The 15,958-nt window shown below is 42.2% G+C and overlaps 1 protein-coding gene across 1 annotated transcript; it reads right to left on the bottom strand.

Annotated features, from left to right (window-relative positions):
* Positions 1-1,178: 1,178 nt before the first annotated feature.
* RPS27L (ribosomal protein S27 like) lies at positions 1,179-5,137 on the bottom strand. Its single transcript, XM_082616679.1, has 4 exons — positions 4,795-5,137; positions 3,799-3,907; positions 2,498-2,608; positions 1,179-1,379 (listed from the first exon to the last, which is right to left on the bottom strand). Exons 1-4 carry the CDS (start codon positions 4,798-4,800, stop codon positions 1,351-1,353), a joined length of 255 nt encoding a protein of 84 aa, XP_082472805.1. The 5' UTR covers positions 4,801-5,137; the 3' UTR covers positions 1,179-1,350.
* Between the last annotated feature and the right edge of the window lie 10,821 nt (positions 5,138-15,958).

Consider the following 15,958-nt stretch of genomic DNA (forward strand, 5'->3'; position numbering starts at 1 on the left):
CAAATGGCTACAACAGTTGCTAGAACCTAACTACTTAATAAATTTAACTGTTAGGTATTTCTTTTGGCCAGGGGACTCCATGAAAAAATTACTGAGATAGGGCTCCCCTGGTGGCGCAGTGGTTGAGAGTCCGCCTGCCGATGCAGGGGACATGGTTTCGTGCCCTGGTCCGGGAGGATCCCACGTGCCGCGGAGCGGCTGGGCCCGTGAGCCATGGCCGCTGAGCCAGTGCGTCTGGAGCCTGTGCTCCGCAACGGGAGAGGCCACAACAATGAGAGGCCCGTGTACCGCAAAAAAAAAAAAAAAAAAATTACTGAGACTAAAGATGCCATAAACCAAGAAAGTTTGGGAAGCTCTGAGTTATTTATTTCTCCATATATTAAATACGCTCCAAACTTTCCATAGTTCTTCAGTTCTCATGTAACATCCCTCTGATACACCAATCAGTATGTTAAAGGATCAGTCTCTCGGATTGGGGGTGTATATGTAGGAACACCTCTTGATAGGAAATGATTGTCTTCAGTGCCTGCCTTAAAGGTAACAGGTAAAAGAGAAGCAGTTAATCTTCCCAGTCTAACAAGCAGTCATATAGGTGCTAGGGAGGGAAAGATACACTACCCCCTAACTCCCGAGGGTCACTTCATAAACCATAAAAGTAACAGTGAGATAACAGAACCACTCAACACATTTTTCAGTCAGGAGTGCTCACCTGTCTGGACCAGAGAATTCAATACCATCTACCTCCCCCTGCCAGAACATCCCGGGTAAATCATGCTACTCCTGACTCCTCCTCTCAAATTTTCTACCCCAAAAAGAGCTTTCTATAACTCAGACCCCAGCTGCAGTTACTGTACTAAAGTATACAGTATGTTATGGGCATATAAATCCAAGGCATTACACTGTGATTGTTACTGCATTAAATATGTACTTCTATAAATATGTTTCCATAGTTATAATACCAAAACTATATTTAGAATTAATAAATAATGAACTTCTTTCCATTTGTAATCATTTAGCCCCCTCACAGAAATTTGGAAAAGGACTGAAAATCAAATACTTAAAGTTTCTACTCCTGAAGCAAGACACAAATTAATCAGAATACCCTTTTAAAAATGTTTAAACCAAATTCATATACACAGCATATATAAATGTATAGCACATTAACACATACTTGAAAGTAGTTTGCCCATAATCAAAACTTTATTGAAAAACTGACACCAAAATAAGAGAGCGCTGTTGTATACCTTACAAAATTAAACATAATTACATTATCTTGGTAGATTAACTGGAATTACTGAACTGATAAGGCTTTCTGCGATAGAACACAAATTCAGGAAGTTGTGTGGATCATTAGTGTTGCTTTCTTCTAAATGAACACCCTGCAAAGGAATCACAAGAGCATATTAAACACAAGTCTGTTCTATCTTTGGTACAGAGATTTAATGACAAAAAATACTTTTTACGTAAAAGCTTAAGTTTTAGAAATACTAGAGTAATATTCATATACAGGTTATTTATTTTTTATACCAGAAATTTGCTAAAAGATATCTTTTATATTTGAATTTACTCTGATGTGACTGTCACTCCCTGTTCTCAAATGTTATAAAGGAGTTCAAGAAAATAATTTTGATTAGAGTTCATTTCAGATCTTTTAGGAAAATTCTGGTACAGATGCACCCTTTTAATCTGTCAGCACATGGACACAAAATTCTAAACTCATGGCATGATATAAAGGTTTTGGCAATCTTGCAAGTACATTTTTAAGAGCAATACTGCATTTAAATATTGAGCTAATTTCACAGTTAGATCTCACGAAGTCACACCAAATAGATCTCGGATTTATTGCCAATCCATTTATAACTGTTCCAATGAGAATAACATGGAATTCACAGCTCCCCAAAATACCACAAGCAAATTTCAAGTATCACTATTGAACTGTAAATCTCTAAGTACTACTATGGAAAATTATATACATATGTATTATTTTTTCTTCACAAAAGTGAAAGAATTCAAATTAGACCATATTAATCATAAGTAGTTGCTCAGAAAAATCAAACCTCTGACATTTTCATTATAGTTATCTGTTGCTTAGCTAGCAATGATTAAAACTATCTTAAATCATATGTACGAAATACATTTGAAACAAAATATTTACAGGAGAAATTTTTAAATCCTATGTTTTTAGATATCTTATGTATTTATTCTTTTGCTCCATTCTGATTTATGTCTAACATTCCAAGTCAAGCAAACTGACTACATACAACAGAATCAGGTGCTCTAAACTAAGAAAAATAATAGATAAAGCAATTCTTTGCAAAGTCAAGAGTACAAACTTATCTAATTGAACAGGGCACTCTTTACTAAAAGAGCAATGAAAGATGAAAATTATTTTGGTAATTATGAATTTAAGATTTCTTTTAAACTGATTTTTAGTAAAGAGAGAGGTTTTAAAATCATAAAATCTGATCACTGGGTTAGAAAATACCAAATGATTTACCTTCTGTGAGTCTGGCCTTTCCTCCTGTCGGCTGGCACAACACGGTTGAACAACCTACACAAAGCACCACTGTCTGAGCATGGCTGAAAACCGTGGTAATCTTGTAGCAGCCTGAAACAGGTAAGTGTTAAAAGTGAAAAGCAGAAAAAAACACAGTACCTGTTCAACATATTTCTAGTAAAGACCTTGTAAAAGATTAGGAACTTCAGTGCTGTGCAGTAGCAAGCCACATATTTTACAAACTCTTCTAGTAGCCACATTAAAAACAAGTTTCTTTTAAAGGTGAAATTAATAATATATTCTGCTGAACTCAGTATTTCCAAAATATTATCATTTCACCATATAATCAAAGCCTTTTTGTTTTCGATGCTACATCTTCAAAATCTGGTGTATATTTCACACTTAAAGATACAGCATAAAAATAAAAAACAACATACAGCATGGTGACTACAGTTAATAATACCATATTGAATTATTTATTTATTTATTTATTCTGCGGTACGCGGGCCTCTCACTGTTGTGGCCTCTCCCGTTGCGGAGCACAGGCTCCGGACGCGCAGGCTCAGCGGCCATGGCTCACGGGCCCAGCCGCTCCGCGGCATGTGGGATCTTCCCGGCAGGGGCACGAACCTGTGTCCCCTGCATTGGCAGGCGGACTCTCAACCACTGCGCCGCCAGGGAAGCCCCATATTGAATATTTTAAAGTTGCTAAGAGAGTGTATCTTAAAAGTCCTTATCACAAGAAAAAAAATTTTTGTAACTATGTATGGTGACAGATATTAACTAGACTTATTGTGGTGATCATTTCCCAATATATACAAATATGGAATCATGAGGTCACACACCTGAAACTAATATAATGTTTTATGTCAATTATACCTCAAGAAAAAAAGAATGAGAATTTTTCCATTTTGACTAGCCACATTTCAAGTGCTCAGTAGCCACATATGGCTAATGGCCACCATACTGGACCCCGCAGCTTTACACTGAAGAATCAATATACTTTTCATTGCATCGTGAAAAAGAAAACTTATCATCTGAACAGCTTAAAGACTTAATAAGTTAAATGTCACGTCCCCTGTGGAGTCCCATCACACACGCCCCCCCCCCCACACACACCCAAATGTTTCTAAAGTGGTTTATTATGGAAATAACCCTTATGACATTCCAGTTCTGTAATCCCACTTCGGGACCTAATATCGAAACATACACAACACACTATGAGCAACCCTTACAGAAATCCTGTAAGTAATCCTTACAGAAATTTTCCTTAGGAAAGGAGTTAAAGTTTGAAATTTTACCTGGACATTTTACATCCATAAAATAAGAATTTGGACTTTGAACCAGCCGTTTCTTTTTATGTTTTTTCTTTTCCTCTTCCAAGGAAGGATGCAGTAAATCTCTAGCCAACTGAATAAAGAAGCACATTATTACTACTAGAATGATACCACAACTCTGGCCGATTTAACCATATGTGAAATATACATGCAAAAATAGGAATAACAGTCATATTCAGCAGAGACAACACTTTAGATGTTACTTATTTTAAAGCCTGTTAACTTTCATCAACACTTTTTATAATGCTTGTGTTCTCCAAGTTCCGGTTAAGGGGAACGATCAGGAAACATGTGGTAAGGTTAGCTCCGTTCTTCTTAACTAATAACAATCGCCAGTGAAAGTAAAACTGTGGTGCTAAGTAAGAACGTGATCCGGACCCTGGACCCGCTGAGAGTAGAAATCGCTGAGGTAGACCCGGCGAGTGCCAACACCGAGGTGATTTCTGCCCCCAGGGTTCAACATCTGATAAGAACTCTTAAGTGGCTGAGGCGAGACGGTCCTTGATAGTTAACTTGTAAGGCAACTGCGAAGACAGTTTTCAAAAAGGAAACAAGTAGGAAATCTCTTCCGAGAGAAGGCACAGGGGGCAAGACCCACGAAGCAAAAGGAGAGCAAGAAGACTTCAACGATCACAGCCTCGCGGGTTCCCACCGAAACCCAGGAGGGCTGACTAAGGTACCCGGGGAGCTGTCCCCTCCCAGCCATCGACTCCAGACTGCACCCAGGGCGGCGCCGGGTCCTCCCAGCTCCACGCCCAGGCAGGGCCCGACTTGCCGCGCCGCCGGGCAAGTCCCAACAAGTTAGCCACGCGCGAAAGAGCCGCGGGATCCGAGCCGCCGAACCGCGTTCGGTAGGGAGCCCCGGGGGTCCGCGAAGCCATCGAGCTAGCCCGCCCCTGGGGCCCCTCGGCCTACAGAGAAGGCAGACACAAACGCGAAGCCCGAAAGTAAACAACTCACAGGCATGTTGATCCTTTCGCAAGCCCAGCCCGTGCAGATCTCTAAGGCGACACCCCTAGCAAGCAGCACGCGACCCAGAGCGCGGCGTCAACTTCCGGGATAGAGGAGGCTGGGAGGAGCGGAGCTGCGGGCCCGTTGACTCTAGGCGCTCCTCTCGGTGGTGAGGGCTGGCTCCGGCCGGGATCCGCGGGTGGCGGGCGAGGGGAGGTGCTGAGGCGCTCGCCCATTCGAGTTCCGAAGCCCGCGAACCTAACGGGCTCCTGGGCTAAGGTCGCCGGCCCCAGGGCTTCGCCCTGGGCAAGTGGTGCCTGGGGCCAGGCTCAGGCGGTGCACGCCCGGATGTGAAGCCCCTTCGGGCTTCGGGAGCGCCGGCACCGCTGCAGAGCGGACCCGGCTGGGCACGCTGGGTCACTTGTCGTAGGTCCCGCCGCCAAGCCTTCCGCTCTCGGCTGCCCTGCGGGCGGGCACACGGGCGGTGCCTCTGTTCTGTTCTTTTATGTATTAAAAACAATATTATTAATTAAAACCATTAACACGTACCAGCGAGATTATGAAAGAGGCTCGTTTACTTGCGCATCCTGCTTCCAAGGTACCGGTACCGGTTATTAAGTTCTTTGCGGGATGTAGCTGTGCCTTGGGTTTGCTTGGCCTTGAAAAAAGTTTTTAAGAAGCACCGGTTCGCTGCCGTGCTTAGTTCTTCGTGTGGCTCCTTCCTGTCCTCCGTGGGTCACACTTTCCAGAGCAGACAGCTGGAGCCTGAAAAAAACAGCGAGTGTCGCCGATGGCCAGACTTGATATATTTTTGATGAAGAGGACCATCCTGTGAGCGCGTGTGGTCAAAAGCTAAGAAACCAAGGAGACGCTTCATCAGAAAATTGTCCTACGTAGACGTTCTCGATCAACTTTTATTTCTCTTCGAAAAGATAGTACATGTGTAATGTACATTTTGGAAAATGCAGAAAAACAGAAGAAAATTTAAATCACCATCCAGAGATAAGCATTGTTAATATTTTGACCTTTATCATTCCAGACATTTTTTTATTCACTTGCATGTAGGTTTGTTTTGGGTTTTGGTATTACATAATTGGTATCATCTTGTACATATTCTTTTATAGACTTGATCCCCTCCCCCCACAACTTACTGTATAATGAACATCACTCGATGTTATTACATGTTCTCCTACACTATGACTTTTAATGGGCACATAGCATTCATCCTGTGAATATATGTCCTTATTTCATCCATACACTATAATAGACATTAGGGGGACTTCCCTGGTGGTGCAGTGGTTAAGAATCTACCTGCCAATGCAGGGGACACAGGTTCAAGCCCTGGTCCAGGAAGATCCCACCTGCTGTAGAGCGACTAAGCCCATGTGCCACAACTACTGAGCCTGAGCTCTAGAGCCTGCGAGCCACAACTACTGAGCCCACATGCCACAACTACTGAAGCCCACGCATCTGGACCCTGTGCTCTGCAACAAGAGAAGCCACCACAATAAGAAGCCCGTGCACCACAAGGAAGAGTAGCCCCCAATCGTGGCAACTAGAGAAAGCCCACGTGCAGCAACAAAGACCCAACACAACCAAAAATGATAAATAAATAAATAAAATAAAAATTCTGTCTGGAAAAAAAATAATAAAGTAAAATAGACATTAGGGCTGGGTTTTAAATACTTAATATTTAAAATATTAATTAATATTATATACTTTCAGACAGATAAGTATATGGAATAATACAATTGTGTATGCAGAATCATGGCCCCCAAAGACTTCTTAATCCCCAGGACCTGTAGTTATATGGCAGGTGGGAATAAGATTGCTAATTAGCTGGCTTTAAACTAGGAAAATTATCCTGGATTATCCTTAAAAGTGGAAGAGAAAGAAAGAGAGAGACATGTGGTGATGAAAGAAGAGCCTGAGAGATGCCATGTTGTTGGCTTTGAAGATGGAAGAAGCGGGTGGTGAGCCAAGGATTGTAGGCAGCCTCTAGAAGCTGGAAAAGACAAGGAAATGGACTCTCCCCTAGAACCTCCAGAAGGAACACAGCCCTGCCAGTGCCTCAGTTTTTCTCCCACTGAGACCCAGGTCAGACTTTGAACTACAGAACTATAAGATAACAAATTTGTGTTGTTTTATCTATTTTTATCATTTATTTATTTATTTATTTGGATACAGTTGACATGTCACATTGTATAAATTTAACGTATACATGTGTTACTCCGATATATTTATGTAATATGGTTGCCATTGTAACAATAATTACCACATTACATTCTTACAATATTCTATGTTCAATAAACTGTACATTAACTCTTTATACACAAATGATAAAAAATCTGAAAGAGAAATTAAGGAAACACTCCCATTTACCACTGCAACAAAAAGAATAAAATACCTAGGAATAAACCTACCCAAGGAGACAAAAGACCTGTATGCAGAAAACTATAAGACACCAATGAAAGAAATTAAAGATGATACAAACAGATGGAGAGGTATACCATGTTCTTGGATTGGAAGAATCAACATTGTGAAAATGACTATACTACCCAAAGCAATCTACAGATTCAATGCAATCCCTATCCAACTACCAATGGCATTTTTCACAGAACTAGAACAAAAAATTGCACAATTTGTATGGAAATACAAAAGACCCCAAATAGCCAAAGAAACCTTGAGAAAGAAAAACAGAGCTGGAGGAATCAGGCTCCTGGACTTCAGACTATACTACAAAGCTACAGTAATCAAGACAGTATGGTAAGTATGGTATTGGCACAAAAACAAAATATAGATCAATGGAACAGGATAGAAAGCCCAGAGGTAAACCCACGCCCATATGGTCACCTTATTTTTGATAAAGGAGGCAAGAATATACAATGGAGAAAAGCCAGCCTTTTCCATAAGTGGTGCTGGGAAAACTGGACAGCTACATGTAAAAGAATGAAATTAGAACACTCCCTAATACCATACAAAAAAAAAACAACTCAAAATGTATTAAAGACCTAAATGTAAGGCCAGGCACTATAAAACTCTTAGAGGAAAACATAGGCAGAACACTCTATGACATAAATCACAGCAAAATCCTTTTTGACCCACCTCCTAGAGAAATGGAAGTAAAAACAAAAATAAACAAATGGACCTAATGAAACAAAAGCTTTTGCACAGCAAAGGAAACCATAAAAAAGATGAAAAGACAACCCTCAGAACAGGAGAAAATATTTGCAAATGAAGCAACTGACAAAGGATCAATCTCCAAAATATACAAGCAGCTCATGCAGCTCAATATCAAAAAAACAACAACCCAATCCAAAAATGTGCAGACCTAAATAGACATTTCTCCAAAGAAGATATACAGATTGCCAACAAACACATGAAAAGATGCTCAACATCACCAATCAGTAGAGAAATGCAAATCAAAACTACAATGAGGTATCACCTCACACCAGTCAGAATGGCGATCATCAAAAAATCTATAAACAGGGCTTCCCTGGTGGCGCAGTGGTTGAGAGTCTGCCTGCCAATGCAGGGGACACGGGTTCGTGCCCTGGTCCGGGAGGATCCCACATGCTGCGGAGCGTCTGGGCCCGTGATCCATGGCCGCTGAACCTGCGCGTCCGGAGCCTGTGCTCCGCAATGGGAGAGGCCACAACAGTGAGAGGCCCGCATACCACACACACACAAAAAAATATATAAACAATAAATGCTGGAGAGGGTGTGGAGAAACGGGAACCCTCTTGCACTGTTGGTGGGAATGTAAATTGATACAGCCACTATGGAGAACAGTATGGAGGTTCCTTAAAAAACTAAGAATAGAACTACCGTATGACCCAGCAATCCATTACTGGGCATATACCCTGAGAAAACCGTAATTCAAAATGTGTCAAATACCACAATGTTCATTGCAGCACTCTTTACAATAGCCAGCACCTGGAAGCAAACTAAGTGTCCATCGACAGATGAATGGATAAAGAAGATATGGCACATACATACAATGGAATATTACTCAGTCATAAAAAGAAATGAAATTGAGTTATTTGTAGTGAGGAGGATGGACCTAGAGTCTGTCATACAAAGTGAAGTAAGTCAGAAAGATAAAAACAAATACTACATGCTAACTCATATATATTGAATCTAAAGAAAAAATGGTTCTGATGAACCTAGGGGCAGGACAGGAATAAAGACGCAGACATAGAGAATGGACTTGAGGACACGGGGAGGGGGAAGGGTAAGCTGGGATGAAGTGAGAGAGTGGCATGGACTTATATACACTACCAAATGTAAAACAGATAGCTAGTGGGAAGCAGCTGCATCATTTGGGGAGATCAGCTCGGTGCTTTGTGACCACCTAGAGGGGTGGGATAAGGAGGGTGGCAGGGAGGCACAAGAGGGAGGGGATATGGGGATATATGTATACATATAGCTGATTCACTTTGTTATACAGCAGAAACTAACACAACATTGTAAAGCAATTACACTCCAATAAAGATGTTTAAAAAAATCTTTATGGCTATTTTAGTACTCGTTACAAGTTTGTACCCTTAAACACCATCAGTCTTATACCCCCACTCCCCATTCCTTGGTAACCACCATTTTACTGTGTTTCTTGGGGTATTTTTTACAAGTTTGATTTTTTTAGATTCTACATATAATATACAGTACTTGTCTTTCTCTGTGTGGCTTATCTCTCTTAGCATAAGGTGCTCAAGGTCCATCCATGATGTTGCAAATAAATTTGTGTTGTTTTAAGCCACTAACTTTATGTAGTAATTTGTTACAGCAACAATAGAAAATGAATACAATAATGAAGACCCCTCTACCCACCGCCCAACTCTGTCAAATATAACACTCAATACTCCATCCCCACAATTTTTCACTATTAAAATAACACTGTAGTAGCATTCTTGTAGATAAGTCTTGGTGTCCATCCTTGATCATTTCCATAGGATATTCCTAAAAAGGAATTGCTGAGTCAAAAGTTATGCACATTTTAAGATTTATAATATAAACTGCCAAATTACCCTCCGGAAAAGTCAAACCAATTTACAATCCAGATGTAAATATCTGAGAATGCCCCTTTCTTCACAACCTTGACAATACTGGATATTGTTTTTCCCTATCTCAGTCAATCCAAAAGAAGTAAATGGTATTTTGTCATAATATCATGTATTATGGAATAGTAAATGAAACTTTGCTGTAAGTCTTCGATGAAAATTGAGAGTAGTTGTTTGCAAGTGTCTGGACTTGTCACTGTCTTCCCCTAATTTGAGGGAGAACGTTGTGTTGTCAGCTCTCTTGTGAGCCAGATGCAGACATTTTAGAGACCCATGCACATTCTCTTTCTCAAAAAAATTATCTTACACTATCACTACAAATTACAAAAAAAAAACCTGTAATAACAAACAGGTGTGAAAGACTACGCTCATGGTAAACACTGAAAATGTTTAACTTTTGGAAAAGCTGACTATGCTGTCTTCTCATTTCCCCATAGAGTAGTAAAAAAAACTTCACCATCTACTAGAGTTTGGGAACTATTCTCTGGAAAGTCTCCAAACACATGCAGGGATAAGACTGAGTATTAAAGGAAATTCACTTTCCTGTAAGCTCTTTAATCTCTTCTTCCTACCTAAGATTTCAATTCTTTGCACATAACTATCCTTTTCCCTCCCATTTTTTATTGTAGTAAAATACACATAAAATTAGCCATCGCAAAACATTTTTTATCATATTTCACTGTTGTCTTCATTAATATTTTTCAAATGCTTATTGGCCATTAGCACTTCTAAAGTGAGATGATCATCTGTTTCTTCTCTATGTATCCTCCTAGATTAAGGATATTAACCACTGATCATAGATACTGCAAATATTTTTCCCAACTTTTTTCCTATTAATTTTTTGGCAATTTTTTAATCATAGAGGAATTTATATATATTTAAAATCTATAATTTTTTTCCTTTTTGCTATTGTGTTTAAACAGGCCTTGGCCCCCTTAGGATCAGCTAAATATTTGCCTATGCTTTCTTTTAATGCTTTTGTTGTAGTATTTATTCTTTAACTTTTTAATTAACCTGGAATTTTTTTTTCTTGACGTGCAGCTCAGCTTGCAGGATTTCAGTTCCCCAGCCAGGGATAGAACCCGGGCCATGGAAGTGAAAGTTCAGAATCCTAACCACTAGCCCACCATGGAACTCCCTAACCTGGAATTTATTTTGGCACTTGATGTGTAGTAGGTCTCAGAACAATTTCTAATCATCAGGCCTAGTTATTGCTTCAGTTACTTAACCAATGCCCAGTACAGTCACATTGTCAAAAGCCTTCAACTTCTGAGACACTGTAATAGTGTGAGAAATAAAACTCAAGGTCAAGAAGACCTGGACTCTATTTATAACTCTGCCTCCTCGTCCAAAGCTCAGTTTCTCCTAACATGTCCCCAGGCCCTTGCACTGATGGCAGATAAAGGGACATGCAGGCAGGTGCAGGGACACAGAGTCCCTTTGCCTTGGCAGCCTACTCTCAGGGCCTGCACAAGGAGCTCCTGCCTGGCTTCCCAAAGGACTGAGAAGTGCCAGTTGAAATTCTGTGTGTTGGGGACTTCCCTGGTGGCACAGTGGTTAAGAATCTGCCTGCCAACGCAGGGGACATGGGTTCGATCCCTGGTCTGGGAAGATCCCACATGCCACGGAGCAACTAAGCCCGTGCGCCACAGCTACTGAGCCTGCGCTCTAGAGCCCTCGAGCCACAACTACTGAGCCCGTATGCCACAACTACTGAAGCCCGCGCATCTAGAGCCCGTGCTCCACAACAAGAGAAGCCACCGCAATGAGGAGCCGGTGCACCTTAACGAAGAGTAGCCCCCGCTGTCTGCAACTAGAGACTTTCCATTTGTTCTATCTGGCCAGGTCTGAGAAGGTGCTGCTGAACCCTCCTTTTCAGCACTTCACCGTAGAAGTGTGCGGCCATTGCCACCCCCTTCCTCCTTTGCCAAATTTCAGATGCTGGGAAAAGTCACAGGTGTTCAGGGTGAGCCAGGAACCCACTGATGCTAAACTTCAAGCCGGCCAAAACCAGTTCTAAATAGGTCAGTTAGCCACTTTCCCCTAGGTTGGAGTTCCTCAGGCTTGTGTCCTCCTTTTCCCAGAAAGATGGTCAGAGGTTTAGTTTAGTCTTGACTTTAAGAAATTCAGGGTGTGAGGTAGGGCCCTAAAGTTAACTTTTCTTACCCCTGCCTTTCTAAGTATTTTTCTGAGAAGCTCAAAGAAATCCATGTTGTCAGCAAAACTTTAACAAGGAAGCATTCTTTTTCTCTTCCTTCTATTGTCCACCTGTTGGCAGGTTGCAAAGCACGTGTGGCTTATTCTCAACACGTTCCTGAAAGCAGCAGAAACTTTTTTTTTTTTTTTTTTTGCGGTACGCGGGCTTCTCACTGTCGCGGCCTCTTGTTGCAGAGCGCAGGCTCCGGACGCGCAGGCTCAGCGGCCATGGCCCACGGGCCCAGCCGTTCCGCAGCATGCGGGATTCTCCCAAACCAGGGCACAAACCCGTATCCCCTGCATCCGCAGGCGGACTCCCAACCACTGCGCCACCAGGGAAGCCCCAGCAGCAACTTCTGAAACCCACCTCTTGTCTGCACATCAGTTCTCCGACAGGTTCACAAACATTATCCCCAAACTTCTGCTGTTCAGGTTGCGATTCATCTGCCACTCATGAGGATCCTTGACACTTCAGGTAAGCTCCAATCTTAAGGGGTAAGAGTCTCAGATGCAAACGCTGGTGTCATTTTCTTTATTTTCCATACCAACTTAATTTCTGAATGAGGCTGAGCCCCCGTTGGGCTGGTACTATAGACCAAATGTTTGTGTCCCTCGCAAAATTCATATGTTGAATCCTAACCCCCAATGTGATGGTATTGGAGGGTGGGGCCTTTGGAAAGTGATTAGGTCATTAGGATGGAGCCCTCATGTTGGAATTGTTGTCAAACCCAAGTTCGTGTGCCCGACACGCAGTGAGGCCAAACAAACTGAAATGTTGGAGTTGGGAGCAAAGAAAGGTTTATTGCAGGGCTGAGCAAGGAGAACAGGTCGCTTGTGCTCAAAAGACCTGAACTCCCCAATGCTTTCAAGGAAGCATTTTTTTTTTATCTTTATTGGAGTATAATTGCTTTACAATGGTGTGTTAGTTTCTGCTTTATAACAAAGTGAATCAGTTATACATATACATATGTTCCCATATCTCTTCCCTCTTGCGTCTCCCTCCCTCCCACCCTCCCTATCCCACCCCTCTAGGTGGCACAAAGCACCGAGCTGAACTCCCTGTGCTATGCGGCTGCTTCCCACTATCTATCTACCTTACATTTGGTAGTGTATATATGTCCATGCCTCTCTTTCGCTTTGTCACAGCTTACCCTTCCCCCTCCTCATATCCTCAAGTCCATTCTCTAGTAGGTCTGTGTCTTTATTCCTGTCTTACTCCTAGGTTCTTCATGACATTTTTTTCCTTAAATTCCATATATATGTGTTAGCATTCGGTATTTGTCTTTCTCTTTCTGACTTACTTCACTCTGTATGACAGACTCTATGTCCATCCACCTCATTACAAATAGCTCAATTTCGTTTCTTTTTATGGCTGAGTAATATTCCATTGTATAAAGGCATGGTGAGGGAGGGGAGTCACAGGGTGTGTGAATCGAAGAATTGTGGTTGATGGTGAGGTAACAGGGTGGGGTCACAGGGATCAACATTATCAATCCTTAGGCTCCAGTAGGTCTGGGGGCTAAGTGCTCATGGTCATCAAGTAGTTAACTTCTTCCATTTGGTGGTGGTTTTAGCATCTGTAAAACACTCAGGAAATGTGCATCAGATATTGTTATCCAGGTACTTCAGGGAGGAACTAAAAATTCTGTGACTGCCATATGGCTGTTTGACTGTTTAAATTCTTAGCAGTTCTCCTGGCCCAACTGCTATTTTTGTCATTACATGTTCACATCCTTTCAATCATTAATTCTTGAGGCAGGCCTTTGTGACTCAGGGAAGGCCCGGGAGACTACAGCTTTTCTACAAACAAGAGGCGGGGGGAGGACATTGCGGGGGTGGGGGATCTGTTCAGGGAAGGCGCCTTCCCAGGTCCTACTCCTCACTCCTGTCGTGTAAGGACACAGAAGTATGCCATCTGTAAACCAAGAAGCAGGCTCTCACTAGACACCAAGTCTGTTGATGCCTGGATCTTGGACTTCCCAGCCTCCAGAACTGTAAGAAATAAATGTCTAGTGTTTAAACTACCCAGTCCATAGTATTTTGTTATAGCAGCCCAAACAGACTAAGATAGCTGGCCTGGCGAACACTTCACCTCATTCTTGAGGATTGTGCTAAGTTTCCTATATGTGTCCCCCACCAGGTCTGTGCCCATCCTTCACCCTGCTCTGTGCCCGGGAGGCTGACTTTGATGGGCCGTATCAGCTGGCTTCTCTTGCCCTCTAGTTTCTAGACCCCTTTTGAATGGGTCATCTGTGATCTGCCAGTATCCCCTGACAGCATATGCTCCCCTTTTAGTCTAGAAGGCTTTGCAGATGGGGTCCATCTGCTTCTCAGTTGTCAGTCTAACCAGGTCACTGCACAGATGTCTACTGTCCCTGTCTGTGGAACCCTTCAGGTTTGACAGGTCATGGCTCCTCCTATTTGTTGCTTTAGATGGATATGAGAATCTTAAGGGAGACGGCCTAGGTCTTGGCTATGCAGATCTTTGCCAGTTTGTGGACCAGCAGCATTGGGATCACCTAGGAACTTTTTGGAAATGCAGACTCTCAGGCCCCATCCAGACCTACTGAGTCAGAACCTACATTTTAACAAGATCCCCTGTGATCTGTGTGTATATCCTAGTGTGAGAAGCCCTGGCCACCACACAGCCACTCTCTCTGGAGTCTTCCTACCTCCCCCATGGGGCTGTGGGGAAGCCAAACCCAGATTCCTACTACTCCAGGGTAGCAAATCAAGGCTATTTATCTAGATTGGAGCAGGGAAGTTCCCCACCTCTCCTGTTTCTCCAAGATACTTTGTTCATTCTAGCAAATTTTGTTCTCTCTTATCATGTCAAGGAACCCTTTAAGTCAATGATACTCAAACTTGATTGCTCATTAGAATCACCAAAGGAGCACCCTAGGTCAATTAGAGTATTTGGGGGTGGGACCCAGGTGGCAGTGTTTTAAAAACTCCCCAGGTGATTCCAAGAGGAGCCAAGGTTGCGAGTTCTCTGGAGGGCTTAAAAATTTCAAAAGCAAAGTCCAGGAAGAACTCCAGGCTACTTTTGCTTAAAGGTAGAAAGAGGGAAAAATACAGAGACAGAAACATCACTAGTTAATAATTCAGAACATCCAGGCTCAGTAGCCACGTGAGCTGTCCCGGCAACATCTTGCTGGTCTTGATGGTCAGGTCTCTGGTCTTCTCCTCATCTCTCTGGCTACTTCCTGCAAACCCTCTCATGATCTGCTCAAGTCTCCAGGGGAGAAAGTGAGCTCCTTGGAAGCCAGGTGCTCTTTCAAACTTTATTGTCTTCCCACAGCTCCTAGTGAAGATGCTGAGGTCAGCATAAATTTATGCAAATATAATCGCTCCCTTTTCTGAACTCCTGCAATGCTTATTGCCTGCGTTAATCGTTTCTCAATAACCACCGCTGTCTTGTCTGCTTTTCCTTTTTACTCTCTCGTACTGCAAATTCACTTTCCTTATGTGTATGTGTCTCTGTCTTCTCTTCCCTAAAAGCCCATAGGCTTCTGAAAATCAGGATTTGGTCTTATCTCCCCCATGCCTACTACAGTGCTTAGTAAGCACAGAACTCTGTCCATTGAGTGACATACTCAGCAGAACTGACTTGTGGTCACTCTTTGAGGACTGTTTCCCTCCAGGTTTATCTAGAACCCTTTTTTCTGGTCATAACTTTACTAGGTTCTTTTTTTTTTATTGAAGTATAGTTGATTTACAATGTTGTGTTAATTTCTACTGTACAGCAAAGCGATTCAGTTATACATATATATCCATTCTTTTTCCTATTTTTTCCATTATGGCTTATCACAGAATATTGAATATAGTTCCCTGTGTTATACAGTAGGAACTAGGTTCTTCTTAATGCATGCCTTTGGTCTTTCCTCTGCCTTGATTGGTGTGATGAAAACATCAAA

The sequence above is a fragment of the Mesoplodon mirus genome, assembly GCF_964341445.2.
Source record: "Mesoplodon mirus genome assembly, chromosome: 4".
NCBI classification, from domain to species: Eukaryota; Metazoa; Chordata; class Mammalia; order Artiodactyla; family Ziphiidae; genus Mesoplodon; species Mesoplodon mirus.

Excerpts from the sequence above, each read along its gene's own strand:
- RPS27L (XM_082616679.1), bottom strand. Across the intron at positions 2,609-3,798 it reads TATGGATGTAAAATGTCCAG|GCTGCTACAAGATTACCACG; the intron begins GTAAAATTTCAA and ends TACCTGTTTCAG. Across the intron at positions 1,380-2,497 it reads AAAGGCCAGACTCACAGAAG|GGTGTTCATTTAGAAGAAAG; the intron begins GTAAATCATTTG and ends ATTCCTTTGCAG.